Source organism: Dromiciops gliroides, chromosome 6 (genome assembly GCF_019393635.1).
Source record: "Dromiciops gliroides isolate mDroGli1 chromosome 6, mDroGli1.pri, whole genome shotgun sequence".
Taxonomy (NCBI): domain Eukaryota; kingdom Metazoa; phylum Chordata; class Mammalia; order Microbiotheria; family Microbiotheriidae; genus Dromiciops; species Dromiciops gliroides.
In genome coordinates, this window is record NC_057866.1 from 226,300,082 (window position 1) to 226,319,789 (window position 19,708).

At 40.3% G+C, this 19,708-nt stretch overlaps 2 protein-coding genes across 2 annotated transcripts in view; one reads left to right on the forward strand and one right to left on the reverse strand.

The window, feature by feature from the left end:
- Positions 1-2,633: 2,633 nt before the first annotated feature.
- Positions 2,634-11,687, reverse strand: GAR1 (GAR1 ribonucleoprotein). The gene is made up of 7 exons (XM_043969768.1): positions 11,160-11,687; positions 10,747-11,012; positions 9,183-9,337; positions 8,563-8,622; positions 7,129-7,288; positions 3,354-3,419; positions 2,634-2,932 (listed from the first exon to the last, which is right to left on the reverse strand). The coding sequence occupies exons 2-7, from the start codon at positions 11,000-11,002 to the stop codon at positions 2,919-2,921; spliced, it is 711 nt and encodes a 236-aa protein (XP_043825703.1). The 5' UTR covers positions 11,003-11,012; positions 11,160-11,687; the 3' UTR covers positions 2,634-2,918.
- Positions 11,688-12,026: 339 nt separating this feature from the next.
- CFI (complement factor I) overlaps positions 12,027-19,708 on the forward strand; it is a 58,042-nt gene continuing 50,360 nt past the window's right edge. Inside the window, exon 1 of the mRNA XM_043969767.1 lies at positions 12,027-12,152. The gene's annotated coding sequence lies outside the window, so the exon portion shown is untranslated. The remainder of the gene's footprint in view (positions 12,153-19,708) is intronic.

Genomic DNA, 19,708 nt, shown 5'->3' on the forward strand with positions numbered 1-19,708 from the left:
TAGGTACAGAATTGAAGTTTCCCAATTGCCAAATCTGTACACCTTCCACATCCCGCAGTTTCATGTGACCATATCATTTTGAAAAGAATAAAAATGCAATCTACCTTTGTGCCTTGAACATAGTAGGCAATGTTTTTGCTGAACTGAGTTTTTTTACTTTCTCCCAAAGATTTCCTTAAACTATTTTTACAAGAAATTAAGCATTTCTTTAAACCTGGGATATTTTTAAACAAACATTTAAAACGTTTACTAAGAAGCAAATTGTTCAATTTTCTGGAGAGGAGAGCACTTTACTCTATTATGTAAGACTTTCAGCAAATAGGGAAATCAAGTCCTAAACAAGAATTTGGATAAGAAACATGATTAAGTCAAAACAGAAGACTCATCCAAGTTCAGGTGTCACAAAACTTCCTGGTTATGCTAACATGAACAAGACACTTCACATCTATTTCCTCACTTGCAAAATGGGGATAACACTATACTTTGGGGTTGTGAGAAAAGTACTTTGCAAATCAAAGTGCTTTATAAATGTTAGCCAACAAACTTCTCTTCCACTCAACCTTTGTCAAAAAAAATACTGCAGCTTGTATTCCCTTCTAAAGCACTTCATCAAATTTTAAAATTTAGGCTGTAAGTTTGTCAAAAAAAATCTCCAACTTGCCAATAAATTTATTTAGACTTAAAAGGAATGTTATCTTGCACACATAAACTACATACTCTGTTGTCCCTAGAGGTATATAAATTGAAGATGGTGAGCACGTGCGCGCGCGCACGCACACACACACACGTTGTTTTTGCAAGTTTCTGCCACCAGAAATATAGAAAAGCTATACTGTGAATAAAGTCTAGCAGGGCTATTAAAAATGTCAATTATAGACATGGTTTAGAAAAAGAATCAAGTCTTTATACAGTATTTGTAGCCATGATGCCCACTTATTTTATCCAAAACAATTTAATGGAATACTACTACCAGTGGTCTAGTTATTCCTTGAAGGTCTAGGTAGGTAGAAGGGGAGCCATGGAAACAATCTAAAAGGCTAAAAAAACTGAACCTCCAAAATATCCTTATTCTTAACTCAAAAACTACAACTCTACAAGTTATTATTCGTTTCACTAAGGAATTCCCAAACAGCCTATCACACCAACAAATAAGGAAAATATTAAAGTAAGACTTGAAATAACAATGTTCAAAGCTAGACAGTGATGCTGAGATTTATATTCATACTGAGGACTGAATCCCTGAGTGCTTTTAACTATACCATTCTAATAGTTTACCTGCTAGGATTCAAATAGATCAGAAAGTAGATTTAAGAATTCATGCAACAGAAATCAAAAGCTGTAAAAATACAACTATAGGAAAAATATACTATTGTTTGCCCTTGGGGCATTGACATCACCCACTAGGGTGCAGTCTGATATTTCTATCATAAGCCAAGAGGAAAAAACTTGGCCTTAATCCTTGCTGTAATTTTTATTCTAACAGCAAAGTGATAATTAAATCCAACAGCACCTTTCCTACTCAAACACAAGCTCCAGTTTGCCAAAGCCCCAAAGAGTGAGATCACACTTACTGACAGCTTGATTAGCTGAGGAAAAACAAAAAAAAATTTTTTTTTTTCCTTCAGAGTACTAATTAATATGTATTATGACTGGAATCCAAAGTAGTATTCAAATAAACAATAAAGTGTCATTCAAGAACAGGTCATAAGGGATTACATACTTTGCCCAAGATATGATGGACAAAGAAAATATTAATAGCATCTTTCAAAACTGTCATGACAAAAAAATTAAGTTGTGGGACAATGTGAAACTGATAAGCTTTCTTGCCAATTTGTGAGCAGTTGGAATAGTTCTATTAGAAGCACTCATGAGAAACCAATGGGGACCACTGATTTAAATGAGCATATGTGCATAAACAAATTCTGAAGATTACACCATGAGAAAGAACACTTTCCTGAAAAAAATATTCCATGCAAATATTTCTGTATTTTAAATTTTCTTAACATATTAACATAATTGTCATAAATGATTGCTCAGTCAGACCTTCAAGCTTACCTTCAACTAATGGTGAGATGGGCAAACTCATGGTCATTTTAAACCTTCATATTCCCAATTAGAATTAAATAAGCAGAGTACTCAAAAACTGAATATTTCAGGCTTTACATTGAATGAATTACAGTCATATATTGTGATGTCTAATTTCCAGCCAGTACTCAATTGAAGTAATTATCCTCAATTTCTATACTTTCTGACAAATGTATCATTTGGCAAACTTCAAGTTACCTACTGACCAAAGTAGTTAAGGAATCACAATTACTATTATATAAAGAAGAGTACAATCATTTTAAAAGTGTTGATGTTCCCATATACAATATATTTATTTGGAAAGAGTCCATTTAACATAGTTCATAAGCACTATAGTACCATAGCACTAACACAGTTCAAATTGAGAAGTTGAGAACCGATTTTATGCAAATATATTTATGTCTGGGCTGCTAAAGCTTTTTAAAATTCATTCAGTGGGCATTTGACCTTCAAAAATGAAGTCAAGCCATATTAACAACAGCTACCAATTTTAAAACTAAGAAAAAAGTTAAATTTTCATATTTAAAAACTCCAAATTACAACAAGAGTATTATTGAACATTTATTAAGCACCCACAGAGTGCTGAGCATTGTACAAAATATATAAAAGATTCAGTCCATGCTCTTTTGGAGCAAAACTGTCTCATCCTTTGCATCCGTTTTACACGGTGTAGTGACACTGTTGACACACTGTCATAAAGTGACCAGTTCCTTAGACTTGTACTTGCTTTAAAAAAGAAACCCAATCTTCAGATCCACAGCAGAAATAATTCCTTAATTCTGAAGAATGATTCAAAAAGCCAACTGGTGAAGTTTACTTTCCAAAAGTTCCACTTAACGTCCTCTACCTGGTGTGTGAAGAAAAATAGAAAGTTAAAATTCCTAAGAATAGAATTTTTAGTAATATAAATTACAAAATCAAGATCAAAATCTGCATTAGTACTTATTTACATGTAGTCTACTGATGCAAAAATTCAGCTTATTTCCTAAAGTATCTGTTACTCTCTGGATTTATATAATTAAATTGTCTACTACAGATCCTAAGTAGATGGTGGATAGAGCACCGGCCCTGGAGTCAGGAGTACCTGAGTTCAAATCCGGCCTCAGACACTTAACACTTACTAGCTGTGTGACCCTGGGCAAGTCACTTAACCCCAATTGCCTCACTTAAAAAAAAAAAAAAACATTTAAAACATCCATTTTCAACAAAAAACAAGAAAAATGTTGATGTATAATTCATAACACTGTGTAAATTTCTTTAAAACTCACCTCTGAAGCCACCACCTCCTCTTCCTCCTCTGAAGCCTCCACCACCTCTTCCACCTCTAAAACCACCTGGGGAAAAACACACACACACACAAAATAGACAAATTGGCTTCTTCTATAATAACTATAAACTCTATCACAATGTAAGGAAAATACAACCAGTAGGCAGAATGCTATAGTAATCCCATCACTAGCTATCAAGTTGAAGCTTGAAACAAATTCTTGAACTATAGATAGAAACTTGTTTTGATTTAGTTTTTTTAGTGAAGAAATTTAATCTGAGAGAAGATATACATAACAACCAGATAGAAATAAAACAATTAAATTATTATGCCAAAGTTTGTGTTTTAAATTGTAAAAGGGGGGAGGGAGCAGGCTATTAATGAAAAGATCAAAGTAGCCCTAGAAAACCTTTTAAATTCCTTTCAAAATTCCTTCCTTTTAAAGGTTACTCAAACTAGACTTTAGACCTTGAGCAAATCTCAAATATATTTCTGGAATCATAAGGAGACTACACCCTGGCTGAAAGAGACTTTCTAAATAAGAGATTAATGGAAGATACAGTTGGTAAAATACAGTAAGACAAAAGTATAAAGACTGGCAAGTCTGGACAATTTAAACTATCTGGATGGCAATGGAAAGTAATTTGGAAGGAAGGACAATGTGGGGAGGATGAAAACTATGCTTAAAACTAATCAGAAAGTTGTTTTCAGTGTAGAGTTTAGTGGTGACAGAGACAGACAAGAGGGACAGGAATAATACTTAGGAAGCCACTGAAGTATTCAATCTAAGAATGAGGTTGACTGAATTAGGGTAGTGGTGGTAATGAAATGATGGCTAGGAAATCTATCCCATTACTGGATTTGAGGGACAAAGAGAGGAAAAAGAAAAATCAAAGATGATGCTCAGTTTTCAATGGAGACTAATAGTAACCCTGACAGAAACTGAGAAAGGATACCAATGTGGAGACTATAAAGAGAGAGGCAAGTCACTTCCAGGTCTAAGGTAGGTAACAGTAGGACATTCAAAAGAGAAAACTTTTAGGAGATATGTAATGGAAGATTAGGTGAGAGGTGAGGACTTGAAAAGTCTTCAGCACAGGTAAGAATGAATTAACTCTCCCATCAGAGTGTAAAATATGGCCAAGGGATAAATTTTAAGGAAGAACTACATTTACGAGTGGAAGACAAAAGGATAGAGGAAAAATACAAGATATTTTGAGGGAAGAAAATGTCAAAAAAAAAAAAAATAGGCGGCCCCCCCCCCACAGCAAACTGGATGTCAATAATGGTCAAAAACAGGACCAGAAAGAAAAGGTCTTTGTATCTAGCAAGGTCTTGGGCAAAAAGGAATACAGATTGTCCACACCAAAGAGAATGGATGCTGCTAAGTACACCTATGTTAGGAGCTTGAAATATATATATATATATAACTGGGGGGAAGGAAGGTGGTAAGGACACACTTGTGATTTTATTGGTGCAGACAGCTCAGTTATGGGAACTTTGTGGAGGGATGAAAGTTGTAAAGATTAATGGCAGCCACGTCAGGGAGGAGAGATGATTATGGGATGAGGAATTAACATATTTTATGCTAAGGAAAGAACAGTAAACCAGGGCCTTGCTAATATGCTCTGTAAGGAGATTTCATAGACCTAACTCAGAAAACAGTTTTTCTCTCTTCTCCCTACCTACTTTGGCTATTATCACCATAATCAACCACATGTGTTCACAGACCCTACTTGGGAACCACACCATTTTCACTCCCCTGGCTTGACCACTCTAGCTATCACCTGCTCTCTGTCAGTCCACCAGATCATTCATTTAACCACATCTGTTTAAGATCTGAGTAAGGTGTAAGGCATTATACCACATAATAAGGATCAAGGACAACAGCCCCTCTACACATAAACAGATTACAACTAAAAAATCCCAATAGTATCCTTAACTTAAAAAAAAATACAACTGTCTAATTATCATTAAAACTGTTAAACTGCAGCTAGAGTCCTAGATTATGGAGGGGCAGGGTAGAATTTAATAAAAAAAAAAACCAACTAGATCTGCTGAAACTAGAAGACAGGTTCAAATTCCAATCTTATCATTTACCACTACTGAATAATTTTAGTCAAGTCTTAAATTTAAACCCATCCTCACACCCCTCTGTCAACCTAGAAGGTCTCTAGCTATTGACCTATAAGCTCGTGTTCTCATAGAACTAAGTTGATCATTTCAATGAACTAATTGAAGGCGCTGATAATGATGTAAATTAAATGGGACCCATTAAATATGTATTAAGAAATTAATGTTAACCACCCAGTATTTCTTGAATTTAATGGATGGTACAGAAAGAAACCAGGATTAGAAATGTCATTATAGTTTGACAGAAGCAAAAGGAAGGAAGGTTCACCTCCAGATGGCTGTCCCTTCCTTAATACTGCTCTATTGCCTCACCACAACATCAATCTGCTCTTCATCATCACTCCCCAATCCCACTTTGCTGCCTTGCCATAGATACCTCTTATATAAAATGAAACTGACTCTCATACATACATGGGGAGAGGGAGGGGTAGAGAAAGAGGGAGAGAAACCTAAGTACAGAGTTGTGTACATAAAACCACTGAGCAGCACCAGGAGGCGAGTCTTCTATCTCAACTTCCCAAGTCTCAGATCCTGGTCTAATAACTACTATAGCAAGGGCAATCTTTGGCTAAGGTCCAGAAGCATTACCCTCCTACCCCAGGCTCTCAGGTAAACAACTCTACTGCTCCCACCACTGGCCTGAAGGGCAGAGGTATTATTAGCTCATAAAAGAACTGAATTTGTTAAAGAGAATTTTCTGTCTTCCAAAAACATTAAGACTTTAAGGTACATTTCAGAAACTACTAAAAATGTACTCCCTAGTCAAGTTTGACAATTTTTATCTTACACATTGGTTAAGGGCTAAATTCATCTTTGAGGGCTTGTCTGAGAAAATAACTATCACCTATAACATTGTTTCTGTGGTAAAAAGGTTGAAAAATTCATTCATGAACTCATTCACAAATAGTCCCTAAGACTCGTGAAAACATGAATTTTAAAAAGCAAAAATTTCCAAGTTCTTTAAAAAAGGAAGGAAGGAGTTCTATAGGCCTCATGCATTTTTTTTCAAAGCACTGGCAAACTTTCAAAGTCTAGAAAGACTTTTTATACATAGGTGACTAGAACTATGGACTGTACAACTTGTATAAAGCATTAAAAACTAGAAATACTTATACATGTCATACATTTTTTAAAATCTTTAATGATAATTCAAAGAGCTAGCTATATTGAAAAAAAGATAAAATAGTCTATGTAACATTTTAAGAGTTTCAGGGGGAAAAGAGTATAAATCAAAACAAAATTTTTTAAGAGAAAGTGGTAACAGGGCAAAGGAAAATCTTTTACTATTCTCCTTTAAAAGGCAAAAATGTTACATCATTACCAACCAAGTTACATGGACACTAATCCTTTGAAAATTAATATACTTTTTATTAAGTAGCAGTAGTAAAAATTTATTAAAATAAGGGTTTTACCCAATTTGAGAAAATGGATATGACAAAAGTTTAAGTCAAAATTTCTTTGCCATTATAATTATTCTAGAATTTTGCCAAATTTTTATTCAAGTAGAGGTGAATATTGCATGTCTTAATTCTATTTGTAAATAGATAACTTCCCCCCCCCCCCCCCGTCATTTCTAAAGGCTTCCCACCCACCCCCATCAATGACAAGCACTCCTGTGAGCACCCTTAAGACAAGTAACTTACCACCTCTGCCTCCTCCACCTCTGCCACCTCTTCCTCCTCCTCTGCCAACACCACCTCCTCTTCCTCCTCCTCTGCCACCACCTCTTGGAGGTGCTTTTTCACCTGGTGGCCGAGGTAAGAACCTTTGCAGGGGCAGCAGTTTATATGGATCAATATAAAACTGAGGGTAGAAGGAAAAAAAATCAATCAGAATGAATTATCCCCAACTCACAAGTTCCGGGACAGACTGACACTCAAAATAGAAGCACACTAGGCCATTCACAACTTCAACCAAATAACAAATATTTACAAATTATATAAACCACAATGTTAAGAGCTAAAGGATAACTTGTTATGTATTCTGACCTTCGTTATGGATAAAAGCAGCTAAAATTTCCAACACAATAAACATCAATAGCTTAGTTTTCTTGACTGAACCAGTGACACTTTAAAATCTTACCAATAGGAAAAGATTTTACTTTGAAAACATTAATAGGCTTTCAAATGTGAGTTATGGAAAAGTAGCTTCAGCATTATGCTCTAAAAAATTACCAAATTTTAAAAATTATGTTAACACCAATTTTAGAAGGGTAGTATCTTGTGATTACTGAAAGGTAGCTTACTTTCTAAGCGAATCCTGGACATCAAAATATCATACTATATGATAGAAGAAAAACTACTTCCAATGAGTTAATTCCAACTGTAACAACTGGAATAATGCCACCTGTTGGAGACTTACTGTACAAGAGTTCTGCCCATGAAGCGAAGGTCTTTGAGGGCAAGACCAGGAGTCTTTTCTTTGGCGTCAGGAAGTGACGCGGGCTAGTGGGAGAAGGAAGGAAGAGACTGGCGCTCGGTCTCGCTCTCTAGAAATGCGCTCTCCCTTTAATAGATAGGAATCTAGGCCTTTCTCTTTCTCTTTACCAAATTCTTATTCTCCTTAATAAATGCTTAAAAGTCTAACTCTTGCTAAAGCTTATAATTTATTGGCGACCACTCATTAGATATTTTAGACAGTTTAGCTAGAATTTTAGCCCTTAACACAAATAAACATAAAATTGCACTCAAATTTTGAAAAATTCTATATTATATATATGAAATACTTTAATGCATCTGAAACAATCTATCATTATAAAAACTTTACTACTTTAATAAGAAAAAGAATTCCACTAATGCTTTCTAAATCGGGGGTTTTCCAAAGCACCAATTTGAAAAGACAACTCTCTTTTGGGGGGGGGGGGGGAAGAGCGTTAAGTGACTTGCCTAGGATCACGCAGCTAGTGTCAAGTGTCTCAGGCCACATTTGAACTCAGGTCCTCTCGAATCTAGGGCCAGTGCTTTATCCATTGAGCCTCCTAGCTGTCCCAACAACTCTTCAAGGCAGAGTTTGGGTGATTTATAAAGAAAACCCAATGCCTGTTTAGTCAGACTTTGAGTATCATCAATTAGACTTACCTTTTGTAATTTTTTAAAAGAAGAGGCCTTCATGTTTTCTGACAGTTTAACTGAAAAATACTGTTAAATTTTATTAAGAAACAATAACAAATTTGAGTACCTAGCCAAGCAAATATTATTCCTCCAGGAACTACTATGCCATTCTAACAAATGAAAATTTAAAGTATAAAGAAAAGGACAGTATATTAAGCAGGTCATATGTCTTCAATTCTCCTAGACTATCCCCTATAGCAAAATTTTACTCCTAGCACCACCTAATATAAATCTCATAATTCTAAACCCCAGAATGCTATATTAACAGATGATGCTTTTTAAAATGAGAAATCTCCATTACCTGGATAATCAAATTTCAACTCCCTACCCATCTCATAAGTATACCTCACCTACTGTAAAGGAAGTTCTTAATAGTACATTATAACAATAACCCTTACTTTGTTTAAAAAAAAAAATCCCTAAAACCTCTTTCCTCCTCCCTTGAATACACCCACATTGTTCTTGCCCCCAAGTTGTTAGATTTTATATTAGAATAGAATGAATTTGAAACATAATTAATATGGCTAGGTGCTTCTAAGGATAGAGAAATGATATATCACTGGATTTTTTGGGGGAGGAAAGGATACAAAATCTCTCAGCTGTCCAAATATTTCATCCACTTTACCAATCTGTTCTTTGTTTTCTAAATAAACTGGAGCATTGAAATAAGGCACTTTATTTTCATGTGTTATGCATTTGCAAACAATGTCATCTTCACAGGGATGCAAAAATTCTCCTAACACTGCAAAAAGAAAAGGAAATGTTATGATATGAAACATTACTTCAACCAAACCATCCCTTAAAAATACTCATTTGGCTTTCTGACTTTGTATTACTCAGTGTCCTCATATGCCTATTTCTAAGATCATATTATTTCATGTCTATTTCCTGCCACCTCAGCTGCCCCAATTCAATGTGTTCGTCTTTCCTATGCCCTGGATCATCACCCTCTTATTAATGTTTAGTAGTAAGTAATAAGTAACAACTTATCAAAATGTCCATTTGGATGGCACTTCAAACTCATTCTGTGCCCCAAAACCAGGTATCTTCATCACCATCCTCCTGGAGCATCAGTTATCTGACTTAACCTTTCTCTTCCATTAATGGAATATAATCCATCCACTTCTTAACCAGGTTCTATCAATTTCACATACATCTCCATTCCCATCATAGTGGTTCAGGTCGTTATCTTCAGCTTGACCTCAACAACCTTTAAGATTCCAGCAAGTGCTCCCTTCCCATTCCACTGATCTTTCAAAAACAGTTGTTATTATCATTCCATGGCTCAGAGAATCATCAGTGAACCTCTGTCATTTATCCTCACTTTACCTAGCACACTAAAACTTCCCCACTATTTCCCGGTCTCTTCCCACTCCATTCAGCTAGCAGTCATCTTCCTCAGAGCTAAATCTCTCTTTCAATAAAATCTAATGGCTTCCTCTCATCTCCAGAATCAAGTATAAAATTTTCTTTTTGGCATTTAACACCCATCATAACTCGGACCCCTCCTAGTTTTCAAGTCTTGGACTTTTCTCCTCCTCGAACCTCCCATACCGTGATCCAGTGACGTTGGTCTCTTGGCTGTTGCTCCCCCAGGATGCTCCATCTACCCTCTGGGCATTTCCTAGGGCTGGCTGACCTTTTGTCATCATTTCAAACTCCTGGCTCCCTTCAAGTCTCAGCTAAAGTAAGAAACCTCTCCGGTCCCCCTTAATCTCAGAGCTTTTCCTCTAAGATTTGTATGTACTTGTTTGCACGTGGTTTCTCCACTGAACTAGAACCAGCAAATTTGCCCTTCTATATTCTCTGGGAGCTCATCATGCCACCCCAATCACTCTTCCCTAGAAAAGCCTCCTTCCCTTCTCCAGCCCCCCAATTCAAAGCCCAAGTTTTCAGGACCCTGAAGGGACCCAGGCTCTCATGACCGCCCCCCCGGCTGGCGGCCGAGCACTTTCGGCGACTCCGCCGTAGTGGGCCCAGGCGGTTCCGCCGCCTCCCGCTCAGCCTCTCGAAGCCCGAGGGCATGGGGGAGCACCCCAGGTCTCTCCCAAAGTTGCTACCCCAGAGACGGCCCGGCACGTGGGCCCTACGAGAACGAGACCCCGCACTCGAGCACGCGCACACACCCCCATTCTCGTGGGCGTGACTTACCGACCACGTTTTCGGGGGGCCCCTCATTGTAGCCTCCCTTCTGGAACCCTCCGCGGCCGCCCCCTCCTCGGCCGAAGCCTCCCCGGCCGAAGCCGCCGCGGTCCCCGCCTCGTCCTCCTCGCCCGCCGCCGCGGTCCCCGCCTCGCCCTCCTCCTCCTCCTCGGTAGTTGTTGCCGCCGGCGCCGCCGCCCCGACTGAAGCCCCCGCGGTTATAGCCTCCGCCCCCTCCGCGGCCTCCTCCGCCTCGAAAGGACATGCTCTCCTACCTGGAAGGGGAAAAAGAGTCGGCACGACAGTCCTTGCAAAGTTGGGAAAGCCGGCGCTCTCCCGGGGAAGGGGGGGGGGCTCACCCCGGGCCTGAGAAAAGGAAGCGGGCCAGCCTTTCCCGCCCCGCTCGCCAACTCCTCTCTTACCTCCGTTCCGTCCCCCACATGCGTCCGGAATCCCCGGCTCCTCGAGCGCCCTCACGTTTCACCCACCGGCGCCTCGTGCTCCCCACTCCGCAGGCGCGCGCGCACACACAAACACACACCTCCGCCCCGCGCCTGCGCGGGGACTCGGGCCACGCGCTCACCCGTCCCCCGCCCGGAGCTCGCTTCCGCCCCGCCCTCCGCCCTCGTCTGTGCCTCAGCGACTCAAGGGAATCCTCCGATTTCCCTTCCTCCTCCGTCTTTCCTCAACCGCTGCCGCCACAGAGACAGAAAAACGCGCGGGGAGGAGAACTGCCCAGAGTTTGGCTACTGAGTCACTGAGAAAGAGCCAAGAGACCGGCAAAAGGGGACCCGGCAGCAGGCAGGCATGCTTGCCTTTTAGCGTAGGCTACGTCATCCGAAGAGGCGCCGGTGACGTCCAACGCGCGCGACCGTTTTGCGACGCGGAAGTTGGGGATGATTGACGGCAGGCGCCGGAAATAAGACACCGGGGAAGGGGTGGGCCGGAGAGTGTGCTACGTCAGCCAAACGGGGTGGAGTCGGATCCTCACGCTCTGTTTTCGCTCCTACTCTGGCCTTCCCTCCCTTACTTTGGGTTTAAGGAGCCGGTCATGGCTTCCTCCGCTTGCCACACCTATCCCGGGCTGCCTTCTGGCACTTGCCGAGGAGTGGGCCAGTACGACTGCCCCGGGCGGGCTTGGGCTCCGGGCTCCTCCTCCACCGCTTGAGGGGCCTGTGATGTTCCAGACAGGCCGTGACCACTCCCCTGTAGACTCCTCCGCTCCTCTGAGGAGCGCCCCCCCGGAACTGTTTTACAGGTTAAGAGCAGCGACGTAGCCAAAGCGCTACTAGGGAAGGCCTGAGTTTTATGTGTCCGCAGACGCTTGACCCTTAGCTGCTGCTTGCTTTGGTTTCCTTATCTGTGTTGTGAGACGTAATGAGATGATCATTGCAAACTGCTTAGCTCAGTATCTGGTAAGTAGTTTATAAAGGTTAGCTATTATTATTACTGAAATAGGGAAGGGGCATTTGTGACTACAGTAAGCCAGAATTAACCTCCCTCATGTCAAAAGACCCCGAGCCCTTCCGGTTGTAAGATTCTTGGAATCGAGTAAGGTAAAACTTAATAAGAGACAAATGTAGTTGGAATTTCGGGATGTCCAGCAGACCCCGCACGCCAATTCCTAGCCACTTAGTTTTGGCTTGCCCAGATGTTTGTCAAAAAGACATCTAGCTATGAATTATGACCCTGAGCAGTTAATTAAAAGCATAAGATTTTATATTTGTCTCTTACATTTTATCTTACTCTTTTCTGGCGATCTCATAGCTGAAAGGGTTAATGTTCACTTGGGACACTTAAGATTTACTACTGTCAGAAAATTGAGAGAAATCACTGAAACGTTCTATGCTTGGATATTCCCTCAATCCAATACAAAATGCAGTTCTTATTCAATCAGCAAACTTTTATTAAGTAAGCACGTATTATTATTTGATCCAGAGACACAAAGACAAAATGAAACCATCCCTATTCTCAAGAAACTAAATTGTCCAGCTCCTCAAAGTAAACTTTACAAAGGAAGAAAATTACCAGGAAGCTAAGTATCTTGTCCATGAATAATTGAGCTTAGCAAGTGTTAGGAACCTGGACCTCCAGCTTTAATACTTCCAAAATTAAAAGATCTCAGATTTGAAAAAGATATAACAAGTCATTTTTTACAACCTGTAGTTTTTACAATGTCTCTAGCAAGTGGTCTTCCAGCCTTCATGGAAGACCTACAGGAACCACCCTACAAGTTGGTAGACCCCACTCTTCAATCTCATGTCCTTGCCAAGGCCTCTTCAACAATCTTGGGTCTTAGGTATCATTTGGAGTCTCTTGTGACTCCCACTTTGCAGCTAATTCTCATGCCCTCCTTCCATGTCCCCTCCCAACCTCTTCACTTCTCTCTCTCTCTTTTTTTTTTTAGTGAGGCAATTGGGATTAAGTGACTTGCTCAGGGTCACACAGCTACTAAGCGTTAAGTGTCTGAGGCCAAATTTGAACTCAGGTCCTCCTGAATCCAGGGCCAGTGCTCTATCCACTGTGCCACCTAGCTGCCCCTTCTCTCTTTTTTTTAATAATTAATAAACATTTTTATTTAAAGTTTTGAGTTGCAAATTCTATCCTTTCTTCCCTCCCTCCCCTGCCTGAGGCAATAAACCATCAGATTATACATGTGCAATTATGTAAAATGTTACCAGATTAGTTAGTCATTTTGTATAAGAAAACTTGAGTAAATTTTAAAAAAATGAAAGTGAAAAATAGCAGTATTTCATTCTGTGTTCAATCAATATCAGCTCTTTCTCTGGAGGTGGATAGTATGTTTCATCTTTAATCCTTTGGGATTGCCTTGGATCATTGTAGTTGTCATTTCATCAAGCAATATTTCTGTCACTGCACAGGGTTTTCCTGATTCTGCTCACTTCACTATACATCAGTTCATATAAGTCTTTCCAGGCCTTTCTGAAATCATCCTGCTTGTCACTTCTTATAGCACAATATTCCATCACCATCATACTCCATATCTTGTTTAGCCATTCCCCAATTGATGCGCATTCCTTTGATTTCTAATTCTTAACCACCACAAAAAGAGCTTCTATAAATATTTTTGTACAAATAGGTCTTTTTCCCAGGGTGGAGCCAAGATGGATGAGAAAAGGCAGTGAGCTCCCAAACTCCTGACACGATTGCTCCAAAAAACATACAAATAATGCCATAGGAAAATGCCCAGAGCAGCAAAACTCACAGAAGAATGTGCTGAAATCATCTTCTAACTAAGAATGGCTAGGAAGGTCAGAAGGAGAGAGCTGCTGTGCTGATACAGGAGTGGAGCCCAACCCCCCAGTCACCCTGACACAGATCCAGTCCCAGGAAGGCCTCACCAGAGAAGCAGACCCCCCAGAGCCTCTGAATCAGCTGAAGCACCAGTGTCATCTGGAACTAAGCTCACAGTCTGGTGAGAGGGCTGAGCCCTGGGCAGGGGGAGACTACAGGGGTCTATGCTGGTGCTAAGGCAGAACTTGGATTTTTCACCTCTGCTGAGAACCAGGAGGTAGGCTCGAGTAGCAGTGGCCCAGGTGGGGGGAGGGGCACAGGCTCCTTGGAGCTAACAACCACAACACACAAAGCTGGTTGATTACCAAGTTGGTCTGGGGTCATCTAAGGACCAGGGAACAGACCAGGCAAGTGAAGAACCTGATCCTCCTTAAATCATACCACCTGGGACTTGTGAAGCTTGGGATACTGCAGCCTGGAAACAGTGCCCCTCTTTAAGGGGCTAAAAGTCAAGTCAAAGAAAGGCAAGATGAGTAGACAGAGAAAGGTGAGGACCATAGAAAGTTTCTTTAGTGACAAGGAAGATCGAGGTGCACCCTCAGAGGAAGATGTCAACATCAAGGCCCCTACATCTAAAGCTTCCAAGAAAAATATGAATTGGTCTCAGGCCATAGAGGTGCTCAAAAAGGACTTTGAAGATAAAGTTAGAGAGGTAGAGGAAAAAATGGAAAGAGAAATGAGGGTGATGCAGGAAAGACATGAGAAAAAAGTCAACAAAAGTCAACAAATAGGTCTTTTTCTCTTTTTGGGGGATGTCTAGTATTGCTTGATCAAAGGGTGTGCACAGTTTTATAGCCCTTTGGGCATAATTCTAAATTGTTTTCCAGAATGGTTGGATATATTCACAACTCCACCAGCAGTAGATTAGCATCCGAGTTTTCCCACATCTCCCAACATCCAATATTTTCTTTTTTATATTTGTCATTACCTCTACAGTCTTCTGTAAGGGGCTAAAATTATAGCTAGTCTTGTCTAAAATATCTAATGAGTAGTCACCAATAAATTATAAGCTTTAGCAAGAATTTAGATTTTTAAGCATTTATTAAGGAGAATAAGAATTTGGTGAAGAGAAAGGCTTAGATTCATCTGTCTATTAAAGGAAGAGTGCATTTCCAGCTCCGCTCTCCACCAGAGTCCTCACGAAAGAGACTGTGGAAATTTATTTTGATTTGGGGACTCTACCTTTGTGCTGAGATTGGAAAGCCTTAGGCCCTCTCTTCTGTGTGGGAGGGGCTGGTGCCCCTCCTCCTCAGCTTCAGCTGAGCCAAAAAGCCCCGTGGGCTGTACAAGACGCCAGGTCAGACAGCTGGGGGGAAGAAAAAAAGCCCCCAGCTCCCTCCGACCTGAGCGGAGCTATCCGAAAGATCCCGGATAGCCTGTGCTGAGGCACGTGAAGCTGAGCACACACACACACACACACACACACACACCCCAGCCCACAGCCCTTACTGGCAGATTAGCTTGGTCTGTGGGGGTGCAGGAAGCCCCAGAATTTGAGTGGAGAGAAGAAAGGGTATATAGAGACCTGGGAGTTAGATTAGAAGGGAGCTGAGCAGGGGGATGAGACGAACAGTAACGCAGGACTAGGAGCAAGGAGGAAAGGCCGGCAGACAAGATTAGGGGAGTAGACAAAGAGAGGCTGAGAAGAGGTTCGGACAGACAAGAAAAAGTCAAGAGGCAGCTGAGGAGATGGCAAAGATTGGGGACTAGAGACGGGGCTACAAGGACGCAGGAGAAGATGAGAAGGACTAGGAGCAGGGAAAAGAGAGGCCAAAGGGCAGACTGATGGAGCAGACAGACAGAAGGTCAGTGAGAGAGAAACACAGGGGTTCAGCAGTGGCAGTAAAGAGAGGAAAGTTAGAAGCAGGGGGATTTACAAAATGAAAGGGGCTCGGAGTTAGAATAAAGTGTAACGTACCCTGAGGCCGGAGGTGGCTAAGTCCCTTATTGTATTCAAAAAGTTCTAAGCACAGCAGGTGGGAAAGAGACCTCAGGAAAGCAGTCAGGTTGTACATTTTATTTCCCTGTATTCTTAATTTTAAATAGTATCTTATAAACTCTGCTTTGATTATTTAGTTAAGAAGCTTCTTAATATTTTGCTTATCAATTTGGGAGTGGAGCAGTGTGGTGGAACTTTATAAACGGCCCACATTAAATTAACAAAGTCAGATAGCTAACAGTCAAAAGTCCCCAGATTAGTCCTCTAGTCATCCATAGATCAGTCCCCCCAAATTAGGCTAGTCATCAAAATATTCTAAACTTAAATAGCGACCACGAAGGGACATACGGCCCAATTATAATTTTTCTAAACTTATCATTTTTCATATAGTCATAATTTTTCATAAATCCAATTATAGAAATTTTCCAGGTTAGTTATAGTTAATAATTAATTTTTTTACAAGACCAAGAGTGCCAGCCTCACCCCCTTCTTCCTCCCACAAGGAAAAATCACTTCCGGATGCTAAAGAAAAGCCACCTGTCTTGTAAATCTCCAGCAGGTGATGTCATTCCAATCATTATAGTGTTTGGATTTTGATCAGATCTAGGGATGATTGATTTCCATGCACTCAAGTCATTTGGACTAAAGGGACTGTATTTTCTAACCTGTATTGGCGCTCCCTTTTTGGTATGTTCTATAGCCTCCTGCAAGGGGAGCAGTTTCTGCTGATCTGATTCTAAAGATTGGTCAAGATCTGTTACTGAACTCGGGTCATCTCCAGCAGAGGGAGCTGTCTTAGTGTCTCTCTCGCCAAGTGGTCTAACATGTTCATAATCCTTTTTTCTCTTTCCCTCTTACTATTAAAAAATACCACATTGCAATATTGCTAATAAAGTGGATAATCATTAGAGCTAGGATAATCCTGACCCTAGATGACCAAGTGAATGTAATCATTCCCTATGGCAAATCCGTGGTACAAACAAAGCCAATGCTGAAGAACTCCACATTTTCTACCATAGAGAACATTATGACAGCATTTGAAAAATCAATGACAATTCAGAAACCCCCGCCACTTTGGCATGCAGAGAATTGGGGAACCAGTTAAAATGATGTGGTATACCCCAAACTCTAGCAGCATAATAACTTAACTTTATTTATTTTTTTTTTAGTGAGGCAATTGGGGTTAAGTGACTTGCCCAGGGTCACACAGCTAGTAAGTGTTAAGTGTCTGAGGCCGGATTTGAACTCAGGTACTCCTGACTCCAGGGCCGGTGCTCTATCCACTGCACCATCTAGCTGCCCATAACTTAATTTTAACAAGCTTTTCCTTCTGCAGGTAAACCACTGAAGCACATGGCCTTGTTTTCTGGCCTACCTCAATCTCCCCTACCCCTTTTCCCCTCCCCCTACTTAACCCTTGTTCCTTGAAACTGTCTTTTTTTGTTGTGTTTTTGAAAGGCATTGGAAAGGCCTGGGTTTCACCACATACTTAAGTTTCCTTGTGAGCACAAAAGGGTGTTTAGCAAACCTTTTGCTTTTTTGTTTTTGGTTTGGTTTGGTTTTTGACTTTTGTTTCTTTTGCTTTCTTTTTAACTCAATTTTGTAAACTAAGTGAATTTTCAAAGACATGTTAAGTATATACTGTGGGGCCATTGGGCCTCAGAAGCTATCACAATTTTTTTTTTTAAAGAACCATGAGTTTGATGAGTTTGTTTATGGGATTATGTTTAAAAAGGGGGGGCGGGGGGGGCGGTATTGAAACCTATTGCTTGATTTATCAATGAACATATTGACTATTGAGTCTGGCTGATTGAAGGTTTATCTCTTTTTGATAAGTTGATTATCACTTTTAAGTATCTGTTATTGTCATACTAGATAGAGAATTCATGTACAAGATGACGTGTTTACTTGCTCAAAGACGATTATGTAATAATGTCTAATATCAGCTATTTACATTCATTTATCATTTATATGTCATTATACTCTGGGTATGGTTTGGAATTATTGTAGATATTACAAGTATATCCTCAGTTATGCAGCATAACATGCATTTTTACCATCATACTGTCTTTGGTGAAATTAATATGAGATTTATGAATTATGGAAACATCATTTCAGAGACCAACTGCTCTTACTGTGAGCTTGATGCAGGCCTTGGAGAGAATATATGTACAACAGGAGGAGAGACGGGTACACGCAAGTCCATGGTTTGCTTATGATGGCGACTATGTAGACCACAGTTGCTGGACATAGTCCAGTTTCTTCCTCTCTCCCTCCTAAAATAACCTGGTGTCATGGAAGCTCCAACACATGCACCTAGTTTAACTTAACTTGTTTTCTTTTTCTTTCACTCAGTCTGATGGCATGGTCAGAATCGATCCACCTGTGGCCTAGCACAATTGCCAGATGTCTCAGAACCATGAGATGTGGTATGGTAACCTTTCCATAACATTTTCAGGTGTCATGGACACATTACTAAATTTGGCTTTGATCTAGACACATGGTGGTAAGAAGTGTTATAGATTGCATAACTACCTCAACCCTGTATTATATAAAGGAGGGTAATGTAACATAATATATATCAAGTTTGAGTATGAGTTCTATTTTGAAGAACTCTCACTGTTTAATTTGATCATTGACCATGCTATGCTAAGGATTAGTAAAAATCCAACAGTTCAACAGCTTTCCTGATGAGTCTAGATTTTTCCTGATGACCACTCCAAGAAGACAAGATCTCAGAGACTTTAAATTAACAGTTTTGTTTTGTTGTTTTTCTTTTTTCCTTCTGTTATTATATTTGTAATATACATTTGTAACATGTATTTTCTGCAGAGGCCCTCCCTCTGTAGGCCAGTTCAAAGCACCGGTTCATGAGGGACCACCCCTTTGGACAAACTTTTCTTTCTCCCTTTTCTATATTGTTATTAACATATTATTTGCTAGCATAGGGTATTATAATCTGTTATTTTTGGCTGTTTCATCGAGCAAACCATACATGTTTTCTGAAGAAACAAAGGGGGGGAATGTGGTAAAAAAATTATTGGAGTTTTAGCTGACTCAGTTGGGAGGGGCCACACCTGGCCCACCCTGAAGTTACGTATGCTACTGAGGTCAGAAGGAGAACTCTCCATAGGCAGTTTTTGAAGGACCTCCCCTTTTGGGGGAGGAAAGATTGAATCTGGAATGCTGGCTCTCTCTCTCTAGCTTCTGCCCTTCTGGTGGTGTGAGCAACTGTAGACTTGCCATGTTTGGGTGAGTGAACACAGAAAACCCTAAATTCCTTTGAATTAGCTTAATTGGAAATGATCTGGGGATTGTATAGGTTAAGTTTAGAGTTAAGGAGAATTTATCTTTTTCCTATTTCCTTATCTTTGATTTTTATTAGTTTCACCTTTGTTGTTTAATTCCCAAGTAATAAAATCTGATCCTTTTGTGAATTAAAGCTGTAAGGCTCCTTTATTATTGGCCCGGGAGAAATAGCTGGTAGAGAATATCAAAATATGGACAGAAAGACCATTGTCTTTCATTGGCCCTGTGTTAAGCAATAGATTGGGGAATAGTTTCAAAGGCAGCTCCTGCATTGTGAAGATTGGTCAGGTACTTATAGGACCTGTTGGCCAAGTGCCATAAAGCCATTTCCTTAGCAAAGGGAGAACAAGGGTGGAGGCACAATCAAAAATGTCTGGGGAACTTCCCATACCATTGAGTCACCCTCCA